We start from the raw sequence: 18,394 nt of genomic DNA, 5'->3' as shown, positions 1-18,394 counted from the left end.
TTTATCATTTTAACTACTTCTAACTGTGCAATTCATTGACGCTAAATCTATTTACAAAACCATGTAACCATTACTAGTATATTTACCTAAAACTTTGTCATTTCCAACAAAAACTCAATACCCATTAAAGACTAAATCATTTCTCTTTTCCCTAGTTTCTGTTAATCTCTCATTTACTTTCTGTATGTATTTGTCTGTCTTATGTAGCATATGTAAACGTATTCATAATATATCTGTCATCAGTGTCTGGATTTACTCAATAAGCATAGTCTCTTCATGATCCATATAAGAATATTATATTATATTACATATAGAGAGAAAATTTTCAGTCATAAAAAGCAAAGCTATGTCATTACCAGGAAAAATGCAAATGGAGAGAAGCATGTTATACAAATTAAGCCAGTCTCACAAAGGCAAATATGTTGTGAACATTTTTGGTTTATGATATGTAAATATGTTTTTGTTACACTCCCAAATGGAGGATTTTAGTTTGTTCACACATGTTAATTGTCTTGGGCAGAGCATGATAGTCTCTGCCAGCTGGAATTATGACAGCCCAGAGGAAGGAGGCATGGCGGCTTGGAGGAGAGGGAGGAGGACTTGCTTGCTGCTCTTACTGGTTTGCTGATTTGCTGGTTACCTGGACATCTGGATTTCCTGATGATGGATATTGGTATTGTGCCCAAAAGAATCCTACAACCTACCCATCAGGGAGAAGTAAAGAGGACCATGTCCCCTTTTCTTTATAACCTTCTTTGTCCCCTACCTGGGGATAGGGGGTTGGAAGAGCGGTATAACTGTTAAAGAAATCACAAATAAAGTAAGGTTTGCAAAACTGAGGCCTACACTAGATATCTCTGGGAAATGCCACAGCCCCACTACAGGATCAGGTTAGTTTTAAGTGTTGGGTGCTAGCACAGCGTTTTAGGGGAGGGACAATGAGCATGTGATTAGTGGGTAGGGTCACGATGGAAGCACCTTAGAAACCTAGAGTTGTGAAGGGATTGGTTCTCCATAGCACCACTCAGTTGCACTGCTACCCTTGCATCTTATTTCCTACAAGACTCCTTGAGTGGCCCAACGTGTCAAGGGGAGCAAAGTGTTCCTAGCGAGGGCTGTGCAGGGGAACCCCCCCCCTCTCTCTCTCACACACACACACACACACATCATCATCATCATCATCATCATCATCATGATCATCATCATGATCATCATCATCATCATCAATGGGAGCCAGACTGGGCTGCAACCATGAGGGGTCACTAGGATATGCAGCCAGGCTCAGAAGGGAATGGATATTGGGCATTGGCATCAGAGGCATCTAGGCCCAGAGGCCAGCAGAGTACAGCCAGTGAAGCCAAGCCAGCCTGTGAGGAGTCACGCAAAGCCCAGCATGCCCAAGACCATGCAGAGTAGCCTTCGAAAGTCTTTGTCTCATTGCTCCCGTACCTCCATAGCAGAGCTGACCTTCTCTGTGAGCATGGTGGAGGACCATTTTCAGGAAGGCAGCTATGGCCAAGGACTGAGTGAAATGGTGCCCATCTTCCTGACCACCATCCTGGAGTTCCTGGCCTGCAGGCTGCTGGAGCTGGCAAGCAGTGAGGTGCAATGCCCAGGCACCCACAGGTTCATCACCCTGGAGCTGCTGGTCGTGACAGTCCACGATACACGACTTGCTGAACTGTTCCAGTTCACCACCATCTCCCCAGCTCATAGCAGTCTTTGTAGTCCTCATCCTCACTAGCTACTAGATACTGCTGCCAGCTGGCTCTGGGTCACTGACCAGCCTGCTGCCTGCCCTGTCTACCCATCGCACATTATCATTCCATCCTGTCCAACCTCTCCCACGGTCAGCTCTGCATAGCTGGTCCCTTGCTACCTACCCCCCTCCACCCCCAGGTTGTGCTCTTATTAAAGCTTTAGTTCGAGAAACCCATAGGCTCGTTTTTTTGGAGGTGGGTGTGAGGGTGGTAGTAGAGGAGGATTGTGAGGTGGGCCTAGTTGAAGGAACATGGGGTAGGAGTGGTGCTGGGTGGTCATGGGCTGGTTTCCCTAGCTTTTCTTTTGGGAATGATGTGGGAGTGGGGACAGAAGAAGAGGTTGGCTTAGTTGTGGGAACACAGTGGTGTAAGTGTGCAGGTGTGGAAGGTAGGCAGGGATGGCAGAGGAATACTGAATGCCTTCTCTGGAGAAGTCGAGGAGGGTGCACATGATGCACCTCTTGTCGATGAACCAGTCTGGGCCAGCCTGCCCAGCTGCATTAGAGAGATGGCCTTTGAACAGGAGACCACAGAGCAGTGGGGACCCATATGCAAAAGCAGCCTTCGGTTGAGGATGCAGACCTGAACAGAGCAGTGGCATGTGAGGACTAGGGTCCCTGAGGATAACACCTCATGATTATTCATTGGATGGTCAGCAAGACGTGTCAGGAGGTTCCCCTGGCAAAGCAGGTGAACAAGAGGCAACCTAGCCTACCAGGACCTGAAATATCCCACCACCTATGGCCTTGCCTGCCCTGACTTTGAGCTTTTTATGAGGCTATATCCCTGAGGCTTAAACTACACCTGACATACTGCCTTTTGTTTTTGTTTGTTTGTTTGTTTGTTTGTGCACTTCTCTGATACCTGTCGTACCCTGTCCCTCAATTTATGACTGTCTAAGCTCCACATTCAGCATAGATGGTTCGAAGCTGGTTTCACCCCACAGGTTCTCATTAGCATAGAGAGCTGATGGTCAGACAGAACCTGCAACACCCTGCTAGTGCCTGGAGCTGAAGATCTCTCCATGTGCTCTGGGTAAGAAGGTCATAGCTACTGCCTACTTCTTAGTTCAAACAGCTGCAGCTGCATGTGCCTTTGTTGTGCATGGCCACCCCTCCCAACTTCAGCTTGAGGCCACAGCTGTGAGTAGCTCTGCCCTGTCCCATCAGTCTCAGCACTAACACCACCTCTTCCAACTTCCCAGTTCCCAATGATCTCACCATACTGCTATGCCCTCCCCTGCCAAAAAGTGGAGATTAATGCTTTCATAGGACCATCCAAGTAGGGGAGATATAGAAAAGAATAAATAGACACAATAGGTAAACATCTAATGAAAGTTAAAAAAAAAAGACATACATAGTTGAAAACTCTCACAGCTCATAAAATGAAATTCTGTAAACAAATGGATTCTAATGTAGGATACAGAGAGGAAAAGGCAGACAAAGAAAAACAATCACTACATACTATCTTTCATGTGCAAAGACAAAAAAAAATTAGAGAACCTAAAACCAGAAGGGAGACTTTTAGGAACAGGGAATAGGGAAAGATAGCAAATTTGGGATTAATTAAATTAAAGGGATGAAGATGGTGGCTGGGTATACCCTATGCTGATATTAGGTGGTAATACCACAGATATCATTTATTTGTAAAAGTACTGATAACTTCAAAATATAAATAAAACTTTCAAAAGAAGAGAAGGGTGGTTCATAGGAAAACATGAAAATGGGGAGTATGAAAATCACTGCTCTGAGGCAGGTTTTCTTTTAACACTGCTATAAAACTATGAAAATGGAATTATTACAAATAAATTGAGACAACTTCAAATGATTTCAAAGGCTTTGTAAAAAGGCACTGTTTGTTTTTCTTTTTCAAGACAGGGTTTCTCAGGGTAGTCTTGGCAGTCTTGGAATCGCTTTGTAGACCAGGCTGCCCTTGAACTCACAGAGATCTGCCTGCCTCTGCCTCCCAGAGTGCTGGGATTACAGCGTGCACCTCTGCACCTGGCTGAAACAGTAAATCTTAATTCAGAGTTTGATGTATATGTGTACTTTTCCACATTCAAGCTGAGTCATAAATATGAATAAAACGCACTATACAAAAGACTCCTGTAAACACCCAAAGAAAATACTGACACCATAAATGCTTATGCAGACATGCATCTATAGAACGTTTACAATCAAAGGTAAGGGCGGGTGTCTTTCAACCACTGTCGAGCACAGCAGTGATATGAGTGGGGATTTCTCTGGGAAATGCCATAGCCCCACTACAAGCTCGAACTCAACATGTTAGGACCTGACTCTGCTGTGGAAATCGTGTTCACGGTTTAACACATCTGAGCACATACACAGGAGTTGTGTTCAGCAAGTCTGAGTAAACATGCTGGGTTGGTTTTCCTGTAAAGGTCTGTTTGCACTGGAAATGCCTCTGTGACCTAAGGAGTAAATGAAAGCATGCACAGAAATACGGGCCCCATCTTTATTTAAGGTAACATTCACTTTTGGGAAGTGACAGAGAACCAAAGCAACCAACCATAAAAATCAAATGACATCTGCTTCCAAATGTAACTGCCATGGCTGGGGAGAATGTGTCTCCCTTGCTGCCATGGAGGTTCTGCACTTAACTGTTGCCTCTCACAGAACTGCTGGGGGTTCACTTAATGGTTGACAGAATCTGTCTTATTCGTAACAAACAAAGTAAAGAGAAGGGAGCTGCACTGACTACTACTAACATCCTCTTAGCAAGGCTAATGCTCCCTGCGCATCCTACAGTGAGCTTCAGATGGTTTCTTCAGAGCTGTCAAGGACCAGGGACTGAAGGTATGTTTCAACAACGGACACATCTTGTTCTTGCTGTATGAAAACGGAGATTTAGAGAATCATTATTACATCTCTGCCAACAGGAATCCAGCCCGAGACACACAGTGTTACAGACACACGACTTACAGTTTTCATGATAACTCTGTCCTGAGCCTTGGAGATTTCCTTTTCCACTTCACTTTGGTGACCGCCAATAAAAGTTTTGTGATGTTCACACAAGTCCTTGGCTTTCTGAAACAAAAACCTCTACCTGAGCCAGAAGAAGCTCCAACTTGACTCCTCACCTCACTTAATTTTAAAAGCACCGGCTTTGCATATCTAAATGATGCTTGTAATGAATTCAAAAATAAGAACAGTGGTGACTTGATGTGCACCTATATGGCCACTCCACAAGGAAGTTCAGGTGCCGTAACTGAAGGTAGAATTGTTGTGTGATCAGAACAGCTAAGGCACTTATCTCAGAAAATGGGTGGGTGAGCAGTTAAAGGCCATAAGGAGCAGACATGGAAACACAGGCGCAGACTCCCACAAGAGGTTTCCCGGGGGAAGGGGCCATTCATCCACTGTGTCCACCCACTAGAATGTTATTTTCACAGAGAAGACACAGTATGCAGTTGCATGACTTTTCAAGCTAAGAAAAGCTGGAGTGAGGACTCAATCTCCTCTGATCTCTCAAAGAACACTGCAGTGGTGGATCCAGAGGAGAAAGAAGTGGGTCACTTCTGTCCAGAAATTGCAAAATGCATGCCTGTCCAGACTCTGACCTATTCCTAAGGCCTGGAGGAGCTTAGGAACAGGTGGCATGCACGCCGGCTGAAAACAGGTATGGAAGGGGACCTTGCTGGGCCCTTGGCTGAAGAGGACAGAAATGGTGACTTGCAGTGGTGAAAACACAAGATTTCCTTAGTGAAGACAAGGCACAGGGAGCTCTCCGGCAAAGAGCAGAAGGAAAGCAGCATAGACAGGGGACAGGAGCCACTTCAGGAGAAGCTGGTGCACTGGGAGGAGGGAAGACACACAGAAGAGGCCAGTAAATTTCTGGGGGCGGGGCAGGGTGTTTGCAGAGGACACGGAGGAAGCAGGGAGAATTAAGAAGGAAGGCCACTGGAAAATACTGAAGAGTTTGAAAAAGCCCTGTTTCAGGACAACAACCCCTCACAGCCTAGGACTAGCAAAGGAGGAGTACAGGAGCAGAGGGAGATCAAGAGAGTGAGAGAGGCAGAAGAGCACAGGGCAGAAAGGCAGGGACCACCTGGGAGGCCAGAGATGCCCAGTCAAAAGGCTCTCTCTGTGGTGCTGCTCACACAGTGCGCTCACAGGCAGAAGCAAGCCTTTCTGGTGGGTTCCCAAGCAGTATTCAGCTGCATTGGGGCCACACTTTCTTAGACTCTTACTAAAGGACTGGATGTGTGTGTAGGGGGCTCTCAAGGTCTTGAAAAGCTTTGCTTTTCTGTGTGCGCAGGTGAGTACAGAAAGGTGTTTGTGTATGTGTACTCGCGTATGGAGGCCGGAGACCATAAACATGTGAAAGTAATTTCCTCCATGTGTACGTGTTTGCATATATGTTTGCTCTCAGGTGTGTGCACACCTTCCAGGACCCCTCACCACATTATTTTTTGAGGCACCGTCTCTCATTAAGCACGGGCCTTGCCAATTTGGCTCCAATGGTCTTTTCAGAAGCCCCAGGGATCCCTGTGTGTCTGCCCTCAGGGCTCTTGGATTATAAGCACATGGGTGCTAGGGATGTTCACTAGGTTACTAACTAGGGTATACTGATTCTTGCTCAGTAAAACAGACCTAGTTTCTCACTAGCATGCTGAAAAAAATTAGTTGGCTGGGACACACCAAACACTTTTGTCAAGGTGTCTGAATCAGATTTGAAGAGAGACATTCTATAGTACATTTTAGGAGGGGCATCAAAAAGAATTGCCATTGAAGGGTTGCTTCGATTCCCAGATATATAGATGGGCGCCAAGGTCACTTAGGACCCGGAGCTAGACCCAGGGTGCAATCGCCAGCAGGCAGCTCTCAATCGACCCAAAGACAGTTAATCCTCTACCAGCTTTTTGATTCCCCACATCTAATACTGGAAGACTACAAAATACTCAACAGCAAAGAAAATAAAAGCTACCCTCTCCTATTGCTTATTTCATACACCCTTCTAATTGAAAGGAGCCAAAGAAAACCAGGACGAGATCCTCAGACATCTTTGTCCACTTGAATATCAAAGCATCAACAGAGGTCAATAACTCTGTGATTCAGAGTGTGGTCCTTCCAGAGCAAATTTCCTGCAGGCAGCTCCCGTGCTAGAACACTCTCTCCAAAAGATCATCAGCCTCCCAGCATAAACAAACCCTAGCATTTCTCCTGTGTGGGGAAAAGATTCACCAAGAGAATGTGATCACCAATTTCAAAGTTAATTACTTTCCCCACAAATTGAGAAAAGGCCAGTCTGTCTTCTGCTTTTACAGACACTTGGTGTGAAATAAGGATGTGTTTTGTTAAAAAGGCAGTCTACCAGACCTTCAAAAATTTCTCACACATTTCTTTAGCGTTCTCAAGCTTGACTTCATGATCCACTACAGCTTCCTCTAGAATCTTCATTTGCTGCTGAGTTATGCGCTGAAATAGAGAAAATGAACGACAAAGCGTCAGTAAAAACTGAACACCCAACCCAGCTGCTTACAGGAATTGCTTCCCATGCTGTTTCATCTTCTGCCAACTCATGATCAAGTCTGAAGACAACGTGACCTTCAATACCAAAAATAACATAACAACATCTGACCGTCACAGAGTCAAGACACTCTGTTAAGCCCGTGCAACACGCCCATGAAACAGTTACTCACTTCAAAATTAACTTGGGATCCATTTAATCTGTGGATCCCCACCTCACCAAAATTAAGTATTAAACATTCCTTTGTGGCCCAGTTCTCACTAAGTATTATCATTTTTTGTCAGATTCAATGAGCACATAGATTACCTTCCAAGGAAACCCTTCTTTCCAAAAAATTCCTGACCCAAGCCTTCCTCATCAATCAGTCATTCCTACACTGTGACACTCCATCAACTACATTATCAACCAAACAAGAATGACAGGGAAGACCACAACCATATTCCGGCTCCTGCTGTCAAGCATTCCATAGCAACATGTAAACAAGTGAAACCACCCAACCCACAAGTCTAGAAGGTAGGGGATTCTCCATAAGTCTGCTTCCCCTCCTAGGAAACCGAGGCACAGAGGTAAACTGTTTTCCTGAGTTAGCATAACTGGCAAGTAACTGGACCGTGACTGCCTTTCAATCAGTGACATGCCAGAGGACATGCTTGGAATCACTGGACTGCACAGAGCCTCCATCTCCCCCAGTACTCCAGCCTCTGCTACCCCACCTCTGGAAGTCAGAATCTTCAAGAGGGCAGCTCCATCCTCTACCAGGAAGAGTGAAGCCCCAAAGACTGCACTGTTCAGAGTCCAGTACCTGTCCCGGTTCTCCTTTCCAGGTTAAAGACCAGTCAGTCATCATCAAGTGTCCATCATGGCATGAAGCCTTTCCCTCTTCTCCTCTGGGACTGGGCTGGTCTGAACTCCAACCACTGAAAGCTAAGCCTCCACCTGCTCTTCCGTAGCCACCCTGTCCTCTCCCAGGCTGCATCCCTTATCACTGTGTCAGAAGGCTAGGTTGGGCCTCCTGCTCCTTGGTGTCCTCACATCATGGATCATGAAGGGCTCCATCTCAGGATACAATCCCATACCTTCTCCTGCACTCTCCGTGCAATGCTTGGTCAGCCTCCGACTCCACCCCCATGCTGGCCCCTAACCCATCACTGACCTTGTCACCTCTCCACAGAAAAAGAAGCAAGCCAGGGAGACAGACAGTATGGCCAGTCTCTCTTCAACACATCCACCACCCTCCTGGTCTCCCTAAGCTCACGTCCTGTCCCCTTCCCTCCCCATTTTCAGCACTGGAGCCCTGCCACTTTGGAAACTGGAGCAGTGCATCCATTCCAAGGGAAAGCAACACTCACAGCGAGGTTTTCTTCTTGGTCCTTTGCTCTCTCCACCTCCTCCTGCCACTGCTGGTACAGGGGCCAAAACATCTGGGAGTAGACTGAGTGACGTGCCTTCCTGTAAACACAGTACCAATTAATGAGCATGCTCATAGAGGGTGAGGATACGGCAACAAAACACCCTCATCTTTTTGAAACAAGAGCTAGGAGCAAGATGGGGGTGGGAGGAAGATGCATTAAACTGACTCATGAGAGGCAGACATGTGACTCTCACTCCAGAAGGATTTTGTCTTAAGCCACTACAGAAGACAACACTCCTTCTGTCTCCTCTCTTGAACACAGAGGATGCTCTGATGCATAAGGTTCCATAGATTGCATGTCTGGCTTGAAATTAGATTCTTCTCTTCTTTCCCTTATGGAGTAACCTATAGAGTCTGACAGCCTAAGTCCTGGTTCTGAAGGTAAAATTCCCTTGTATGGGAAGTACATTAAGATTGCACACAACCCTTTCCCCATGTGGGCATGACTTACAAAAGGGAGCTCCTGATAGGTAAAGTTTTGTAGACCACAGAGGACTGGCCTGCCTTACTGGAAGTTAAATGTGTTGTTATCTGAGAGGGGAGAAACTGTTCTCTTGCCAGTCTTGCAGCTGACACATCTCAGTTCCATACAAGGGGGCTGGGTCACACCGGTCATGAATAGGACCAGACAATGAGGAAAAAACACGCAGTGCTTCATAGATCTCCTTGGCTGTTCCACTCTGTGCATGACCACAGTGGCAGGCAGGAGGTACTTGGGAAGGAAGAGTAAAGGTTGTAAATGTCTCCTATACAGAAGGTCACAACTTTACCTTGACTCCTGCTGGGTTTTGAAAATACTCTGCAGGTTTTCATACAGGGATGTGAAAGAGGCATTTATATCCTTCTCAAACTGCTTCCTCTCTACCATGAGGATCTGGGTAATATCATCTATAAGAGAAAGGAAATGGTATAGCTTAAATCCAAGATACAGAGGAAGAAGTGCTTTTTCATCCAGGACACATTATCCTACATGATAATATGAACAAATATATCTATAGTCCATTTTGCTCTTTGTTGTTGTGTATATATATATTATATAGATATATATTATTTCTATCTATAGATAGATAGATAGATAGATAGATAGATACATGCATACATACATACATACATACATACACACTTTTATTTTTTTAATTTGGACAGGGTCTTGTGTAGCCTAGGCTGGTCACAAACTTGACAGTAAGTGAGACCAACCTAAAGTCCCTGATTCTCCCGCCTCCACTTCCTAAGAGCAAGGAATACAGGGGTGGGGCATCCTGCTTGAGTGATGACCACCACCAACAATGAATTTCCCGAATACTTCAAAACCCAAGTGGTTCCTCTGCATCAGAAAGAGCAATGCTGTCAGACATCATTGCTCATATGGAACGACTGTGCACACTGGCAAAGAACCGATGATGCCTCTCTACTAATGCTGTCTTAGGCAAACCTAAACATGTGACTCAGAACTGAAAGAAAACTGCCACAGTTTGAAGCATGAGGTACGCTGACTCGGTTACAAGCTAGTGTGGCACGCATTATGTTTGCGTGCTATCACGCTTTTCTTCCTGGTCCACAGTGTGCTGCTTTCAGCATTCCTTCCAGGCTGAGAAATGTGCACAGGCTAAAGGCTGTTTTCCCTGCCCTCTTTTGGCAGGGGTTCCTGGGGGAGAGCAACTCTGGAAAGTCAGAAAAATGACTTAATTCAGAACTTGAAAAACAGCTGTTGAAATGCGAAGTACCACTTGTGCAGTAAGTTAAAAAGCAGAGATTTATCTGCTGGTCCATCATCCCTAGTAGCAATTACTCTTCAGCAATGCAGGAAGAGGAAGCTCTCTCCCCACCACCCAGGTGACAGCTACAACATTCCTCCTGCTCACAGCAGCTACTTCAAAGTTATGTGAAAGGTAGCCCCTGGAGGCCAAGAGACACTTTTACCCTTCCAAAACATCTTGTGGGTGACAGAACTGTTGCAGAGTCCTGTTGGCCTCAGTGACCACATTTTCACCATGTGCAGGTTGTAGAGTTGGAATGAAAGCCCTGGGTCTACCATGATCTGCTCAAACATACCTCTGATGTCTTGCATGCTCATCTCAACAGGCTTCCTGTAAAATAAATAAATAAGTAAATAAAATAAAAATAAAAACTGCACACAGAACTCTTAACTGAGGACAAACACCCTAAGTTTGCTTTGAAGGAAAGGGGAGGCATGCTGCTGTACCGAGACTAGAACTCACATGGGGCAAATTCGGATTTCCCCCTCTTTGGGTCCCTGCTTTTATTCCTGTGTTCACACTGTCATCGTGAGCCAATGAGTTCAGTGCAGATGTGTAAGGGCACACGGCTGAGGGCTACTTACTGGAGCATGGGTGACTGAAAGTCAGCTGTACGCCCAGGAGCCCCAGCCCATCCTGGGGATTGGGCGACTCATGAAAACTGCATTCCAGGTATATTCCCTGCCCATTGCAGGCAGCTCCATGGAAGTAGGTCCTCTCCTCAAACAGTAGCTTTGTGTCGTGTTGTGGCAGGTGGGGGTTTTTATACTGAATGTTTACCGGAATCCATTCACTGTATGGCAGCATTGTGTATCTTAAAGCTGTACTCATCCATGTACATCCCGCCCTCCATCCCTTACTCTCATCCTTCCTCAATACCCTCCCGACATCTGTCCTATGTCACCCAGACAGTGTCTCTTCAAATTTCATACCGTGGGACCATGTTCAACCTCCAGAGTCTGCCTCTCACCAATGCACCCCCAGACCTTCCCCTCAACTGGGTATTGCCTGCCTCTGCCCAGTCTCCCCTCTTATTTCCAGCTCTAACATTTTATGGCCTTATCTGTAACCTAGGATGCTCAAGTGAGAGAAGGCGGGAGACAGGAGTCTCTTTGATGCTGGCTTACTTTGCTCAACAGCACACTCTCCTCTTGGATCCATTTCCCAGGGAAAGGGCAAAATTTTCTTTGTATGCCTGCATATGACTTCACTGAAACTACCTCACTCAACAGGCCAACATTCCTCTAAGACATCACCTGGCCTCTTGCACATTTGATCCCGAGGAACAGCTGCCCAGCTCGCTGGTGTCAACTGCCGGATTTTCTGCTGCATTGAGAAGAAAGGAAAAACCTTTGCAAATGAAATGTGCTGCTCTCTTCACCCCACATGAGAAACAGCTTCACTCTAGAGTTGGGTAAGCCCACGCCCAGAAAAGGTTTTAGAGCAATCTTCCAGGGACTCATGCCCCCACCGCTAGCCCCTAGACACAGGTGAGACTCAGCTCGATCCAAGCCTATTGACATCAGGGTACATGTATTTGTACAAGCCTCAAAAAGGAAATTCCCTGTGACCCATGGGCTTCTTGAGAGACACATGTTGGCCAGGACCAACAGCTCTGTGAGCCTCCCATCTGTGCCATGGGTTAAGAATGTCTAGTGTGGAGACACAGGCACAAACAGTTGCTGCACGCCAGCTGTCCAACTGTGTCACAGCAGCTGATCATTAAATTTACAGCAAGAAACCCAGAAACACGGCAGCTGTCTTCAGGACTTCCCTGGGTGAGAGGAGAACCCTCTCGACTAACAAAGACTACAGTTACCACTCAGGTCTCTATCCCTGAGGTGAGCAGCAGCAACTCTTGAAAAAACGCCAGCCATCCAGGGACTATACCCAAAAAGATGAGAAGACTTCCTTCAAGAAAAACCAGCTTTCTGCCAAGAGGATTCTCTCCACTAAGGGATACACAGGAACCACCAGAAACTAACCCCAAACACCTAAGATAGCCCAATGGGTAGAGGCCAGCGTAAAAGCTCAAGCAACAAAAGACAGAGCAATATGGCATCTCCAGAACCCAGTTACCCAGGGGCAAGTAGTCCTGGACACCCCAGCATAACTGAAATCCAAGAAGATGACCTAACAACTATGCTCAGCAAGATGATAACAGAGGAAACATATAAGATACGTAAAGACATAGAGGAAGATAAACACAAAAAGAATATTGCCATCTGTAAAGAAATAGAGGAAGTTGCAGGCAAACAGTTTGTGGCTTTTAGAAAGGAAATGCTTAAAGAACTGAATGAAATAAAAGAAACAGAGGTTGATTCAAACAAACAGCTGAAAGAAGTGATGGAAAAACAGGAAAATACAGTCAGAGAGGTGAAGGAAATAAAAAAAATGGCTCAAGATCTGAAGATAGAATTGGAAAAATTAAAGAAAACACAAATGGAGGAAACTGCAGAGAGAAAGAACTTAGGGAAGAAAACAGGAACTACAGAGGTTAGCATAACCCATAAACTACAAGAGATGGAAGAAAGAATCTCAGGTGTGGAAGCTACAATGGTAGAAATAGATGTATCTGTCAAAGAAAATGTTAAATCTAAAAAATTCCTGACAGAGACCATCCAAGAAATTCAAGACAACATAAAAAGACAAAATCTAAGAATAAAAGGAATAGAGGAAAAGAAGATTCCCTGCTCCAAGGCCCCGAAAATATTTTCAACAAAATCATTGAAGAAAATTTCCCCAAATTAAAGGAGAGGCCAATAAGAATACAAGAGGACTACAGAACGCCCAATAAATTAGACCAGAAAAGAAAATCCTCCCACCACATAATAATTAAAACGATAAGTATATAGAACAAAGAAAAAATACTAAAAGCTGCAAGGGAAAAAGACCAAGTAACATATAATGGCAAACCCATTAGAATCACACCTGACTTTTCAACAGAGACTATGAAAGCCAGGAGGGCCTGGACAGATATCATGCAGACCCTAAGAGAACACAGATGTCAGCCCAGGCTACTATACCTCACAAAACTCTCAGTCCTCACAGATGGAGAAAACAAGATATTCAATGACAAAAACAAATTTCAACAATACCTACACACAAATCCAGCGTTACAGAAGATACTAGAAGGGAAAATACAACCCAAGAAAACTAGCTACTTTCAAGAAAACACAGGAAATAATTAACCTCACTACAGTAAAAAAAAAAAAAAAAAAAAAAAAAAGCAACCAAGCACACAACCTTATGACCCCACCCAACATCAAAACCAAAAGACCTAACAGCCACTGGTCATTAATCTCTCTCAACATCAATGGACTCAACTCTCTATAAAGACACAGACTAACAGAATGGATACATAAACAAAACCCAGCAATCTGTGGTATTCAAGAAACACACCTAAGTCACAAAGATAGATATTACCTGAGGATAAAGGGTGGGAAGATGGCCTTCCAAGCAAATGGACCTTAGAAGGAAGCAGGAGTAGCCATTCTAATATCTGATAAAATAGACTTTCAACCAAAATTAATCAAAAGAGATGGGGAAGGACACTTCATACTCATTAAGGAAAATTCCACCAAGAAGACATCACAATCCCATCTATGCCCCAAATACAAGGGCACCCACATTTGTAAAAGAAACATTGATAAAACTTAAACCACATATAGATCCCCACACATTAATAGTGGGAGACTTCAACACCCCACTCTCAACAAAGGACAGGTCAACAAAACAGAAATTAAACAAAGAAACAATGTCTCTGACAATGGTCATGAATCAAATGGACCTAACAGACATTTACAGAACCTTACACCCAAACACAAAAGAATTTACCGTCTTCTCAGCACCTCATGGAACCTTCTCCAAAATAGACCACATAGTTGGTCACAAAGCAAGCCTCAACAGATGCAAGAAGATTGAAATAATCCCTTGTATCCTGTCTGATCACCATGGAATAAAGCTGGACCTCAATAACAACAGAAATAGCAAAATTCCTACACACACATGGAAACTGAACAACTTGCTACTAAATGACAGCTGGGCCAGGGAAGAAATAAAGAAAGAAATTAAAGTTTTCCTAGAACTCGATGAAAATGAAGACAAAACATACCCAAACTTGTAGGACACAATGAAGGCAGTGCTAAGAGGAAAGTTCATAGCACTAAGTGCCTTCAAGAAGAAATTCGAGACAGCGCATTCAAGCAACTTAATGGCTCACTTAAAAACCCTAGAAAAAGAAGAGCTAGAGCAATAAGACAGTTGAAGGAGATCAACGGGATACAAATTGGAAAGGAAGTGGTCAAATTATCACTATTTGCAGATGATATGATAGTATATGTGACCCCAAAAACTCTACCAGGGAACTCCTACAGCTGATAAACACCTTCAGCAAAGTGGCCGGATACAAAATTAACTCCAAAAAATCAGTAGCCCCCCCTGTATACAAAAGACAAAAGGGCTGAGAAAGAAATTAGGGAAACAACACCCTTCACAATAGCCAGAAATGACATAAAGTACCTTGGAGTAACTCTAACCAAGGAAGGCAAAGACTTGTATGAAAAAAATTCCAAGTCTCTGAAGAAAGAAATAGAAGAAGATATCAGAAGATGGAAAGATCTCCCATACTCATGGCTGGGCAGGATTAACATAGTAAAAATGGCCATCTTACCAAGAGCAATCTACAGATTCAATGCAATTCCCATCAAATTACCAACACAGTCCTTTACAGACCTGGGAAGAAAAATTCTCACCTTCATATGGAATAACAAGAAACCCAGAATTGTTAAAACAATTCTCTACAATAAAAGATCTTCTGGAGGTATCTCCATCCCTGAGCTTAAGCTGTCCTATAGAGCAAAAGTTATAAAAACTGCATGGTACTGGCATAGAAACAGAATGGTGGATCAATGGAACCGAACAGAGGACCCAGAAATAAACCCACACACTTATGGACACCTGACCTTTGACAAAGATGCCAAAACCATACAATGGAAAAAAGATAGCATCTTCAACAAATGGTGCTGGTCTAACTGGATGTTTACCTGTAGAAAAATGAAAATACATCCATACTTATCAAAATGCACAATGCTGAAGTCCAGGTGGATCAAAGACCTCAACATAAAACCAGACACACTAAATCGTTTAGAAGAAAAAGTGGGGAATACCCTTGAACTCATTGGCACAGGAGACAACTTCCTGAACAGAATACCAACAGCACAGGCTCTAAGAGCAATAATCCATAAATGGGACCTCATGAAACTGAAAAGCTTCTGTAAAGCAAAGGACACCATCATCAAAACAAAACGACTGCCTACAGACTGGGAAAGAATCTTCACCAACTGTTTATCTGACAGAGGGCTAATATCCAGTATAAATAAAGAACTAAAGAAGCTGAAAAACAGCAAACAAAGTAATCTACTTAAAAAATGGGGAACAGAGCTAAACAGAGAACTCTCTGTAGAGGAATATCGAATGGCAGAGAAACACTTAAAGAAATGCTCAACGTCATTAGCCATTTGGGAAATGCAAATCAAAACCACCCTGAGATTTCACCTTACACCCATCAGAATGGCCAAGATGAAAAACTCAAGTGACACCACATGCTGGAGAGACTGTGGAGAAAGGAGAACCCTCCTCCACTGCTGGTTGGAATGTAAACTCGTACAACCACTCTGGAAATCAATCTGGCGCCTTCTCAGACAACTAGGAATAGCACTTCCTCAAGATCCGGCCATACCACTCCTAGGCATATATCCAAAAGGGGCTCAAGTACACAATAAAGACATTTGCTCAACCATGTTTGTAGCAGCTTTGTTTGTAATAGCCAGAAGTTAGAAACAGCCCAGATGCCCCTCAACTGAAGAATGGATGCAGAAATTGTGGTACATCTACACAACGGAATATTACTCTGCAATGAAAAATAGGGAAATCATGAAATTTGCAGGAAAATGGTGGGACGTGGAAAGGATCACCCTGAGTGAGCTGTCCCAGAAACAGAAAGACACACACGGTATGTACTCACTCATATAGACATATAACATAGGATAAACCTATTAAAACCCTGAACATCTAAAGAAACTAATCGAGAGTGGACCCTGACTAAAACGCTCAATCCCCATCCCGAAAGGCAAAGAGGATAGACATCAGAAGAAGAAGAAAACAGGAAACAACCTAGGAACCTGCCACAGAGGGCCTCTGAAAGGCTCTGCCCTACAGACTATCAAAGCAGACACTGAGACTTAAGGCCAACTGATGGGCAAAGTGCATGGAATCTTAAGTAAGAAGTGGGAAATAGTAAGATCTTGAGAGGACAGGAACCCCACAAGGAGAGCAACAGAACCGGAAAATTTGAACACAGGGGTCTCCCCAGGGACTCATATTCCAACCAAGGAACATGCATGGAGATAACCTAGAACCCCTGCACAGATGTAGTCCATGACAGCATAGTATCCAAGTGGGTTCCATAGCAATGGGAAGAGGGACTGCCTCTGACATAATCTGATAGGCCTGTTCTTTGATCACCTCCCCCTGAGGGGAGAGCAGCCCTACCAGGCCACAGAAGATGACAATGCAGCCATTCCTGATGGGATCCAACAGACTAAGATCAGAAGGAATGAGAGGAGGACCTCCTTTATCAGTGGAATTGGGAGGGGCAAGCAAGTAGAAAGGAGAAGGAGGGTGGGGCTGGGAGGGGAGGAGAGAGGGGCTTATGGGGGGATACAAAGTGAATAAACTGTAATTAATAAAAAATTTAAAAAAATGAAAAAAGAAAAGACTGTCTACTGGGGACTGAAACACAGAACATGTGTGAGTATTAGAGGCCAGTGTCAGACTACAGCCGTGTTCCTTCCCCCACCCCGACCCCAATGGCCCAGAACTCCACATGCCAAGAGGTAGTAGAGTGTCACCTCCATTGGGCCCAGCCCTATATGCCCCATATCAGTTGTTACCAGGGACGACTGCATCTGTCCTTCGGCGCTTGGCACTTCTCTCTATGGCCTTCCCATCCTTGGATGACATGGCTGGGGCCTTCCTGGGCCAGGCAGGACTCCTGAAATGTTGGCATGCACAGAAAATAAAGACACTGAGAAAGAACTTCATGACTGTAATGGAAACAGGGACTGGGACTCCACCACCTGTGGCCATGTGCCCTGGCACTTGTGCTGGAGCAAAGAGGAGGCAGGAAGGTGACATCAATACCCCACCAGGTCCAATCACATTCTGCCCCATCCCTCTGGCTGAATGCAGAGCTCTCCACAACCCAACAGCCCTCAATCTCAGCCCTTCCTCTTGACTTGTTGTTCCCAGGATAGGACAAGCTTGGACTTCTTCCCAAAACTGTACCACACTTAACTCTGCCTAAACTAAACTGCCCAGGGTCAGGCTCTAGAAGCTTGAACCAGCACCTGCTAGGTAAGGCATGTTGGAAAGGATTTTCTTCTTGACTCTCCAGGATGGTTACTCTGCCTGCCATGGCATTTGCAGGGAGTCTCCTGATGGTCCACACCTCTCTGTAGGGAACTGAAATCTCCCACCGAGGACCCTGCTGTTTCTGCCTGGAACTCACCTCACAGGACAAGCTTGACTCTACCATGCACAGGGTTCATCTCATCTCCCCACACTCTAACACACTTTCCCCAACACGGGACTTCACCAAAGCATCCTCTAGTAACCACCCACCCACCAGGACAGTCTTTTTTCAACACCTTCCCCTCAAGAACCTCTTTCTCTTTAGAAAGGGAGGCAATTTCCTTTGCTACTGCCTGCCTCAACCAGACTGCTTCCTGAGAGGCTGGAACAGCACCTATACAAGAGAAAGGGCCCAGCAAGTGACCCCAGCTGGTGCACTCACACGAAGGGGGTGCCTGGCATGTGTGGAAGGTGCTAGAGGCTAGGCGTCAGTACTCAGCAGGCAAACATGTGTCATTCTGGCCCTGTTTGAGGCCCCTCAGAAAGTCCACACAGTGGAGGCT

At 44.9% G+C, this 18,394-nt stretch overlaps 2 protein-coding genes across 4 annotated transcripts in view; one reads left to right on the top strand and one right to left on the bottom strand.

The window, feature by feature from the left end:
- The first annotated feature begins 1,176 nt into the window (after positions 1-1,176).
- Positions 1,177-1,744, top strand: LOC110541398 (uncharacterized). Its single transcript, XM_021628146.2, has one exon. It carries the CDS (start codon positions 1,292-1,294, stop codon positions 1,742-1,744), a length of 453 nt encoding a protein of 150 aa, XP_021483821.2. The 5' UTR covers positions 1,177-1,291.
- A 2,477-nt stretch (positions 1,745-4,221) lies between these two features.
- LOC110541400 (X-linked lymphocyte-regulated protein 5C-like) overlaps positions 4,222-18,394 on the bottom strand; it is a 32,088-nt gene continuing 17,915 nt past the window's right edge. The window contains exons 2-9 of one of the 3 annotated variants that reach the window (XM_060376678.1): positions 17,372-17,472; positions 11,675-11,744; positions 10,714-10,748; positions 9,432-9,549; positions 8,600-8,699; positions 7,100-7,198; positions 4,703-4,807; positions 4,222-4,609 (exon numbers count right to left, since the gene is read on the bottom strand). In XM_060376678.1, the coding sequence (XP_060232661.1) occupies positions 4,535-4,609; positions 4,703-4,807; positions 7,100-7,198; positions 8,600-8,699; positions 9,432-9,549; positions 10,714-10,748; positions 11,675-11,744; positions 17,372-17,472 (703 nt within the window). In that variant the 3' untranslated portion in view covers positions 4,222-4,534. Of the gene's footprint in view, positions 4,610-4,702; positions 4,808-7,099; positions 7,199-8,599; positions 8,700-9,431; positions 9,550-10,713; positions 10,749-11,674; positions 11,745-17,371; positions 18,287-18,394 lie in introns of those variants that run through there. The other 2 variants (XM_060376677.1, XM_060376679.1) reach the window with 2 other exon arrangements.

Source organism: Meriones unguiculatus (genome assembly GCF_030254825.1).
Source record: "Meriones unguiculatus strain TT.TT164.6M chromosome X unlocalized genomic scaffold, Bangor_MerUng_6.1 ChrX_unordered_Scaffold_30, whole genome shotgun sequence".
NCBI lineage: Eukaryota > Metazoa > Chordata > Mammalia > Rodentia > Muridae > Meriones > Meriones unguiculatus.
The sequence above is the reverse complement of the archived record's forward strand: the minus strand, read 5'-3'. Positions and strand labels throughout refer to the sequence as shown.

Excerpts from the sequence above, each read along its gene's own strand:
- LOC110541398 (XM_021628146.2), top strand. The coding sequence starts at position 1,292 with ATGGATATTGGGCATTGGCATCAGAGGCATCTAGGCCCAGAGGCCAGC.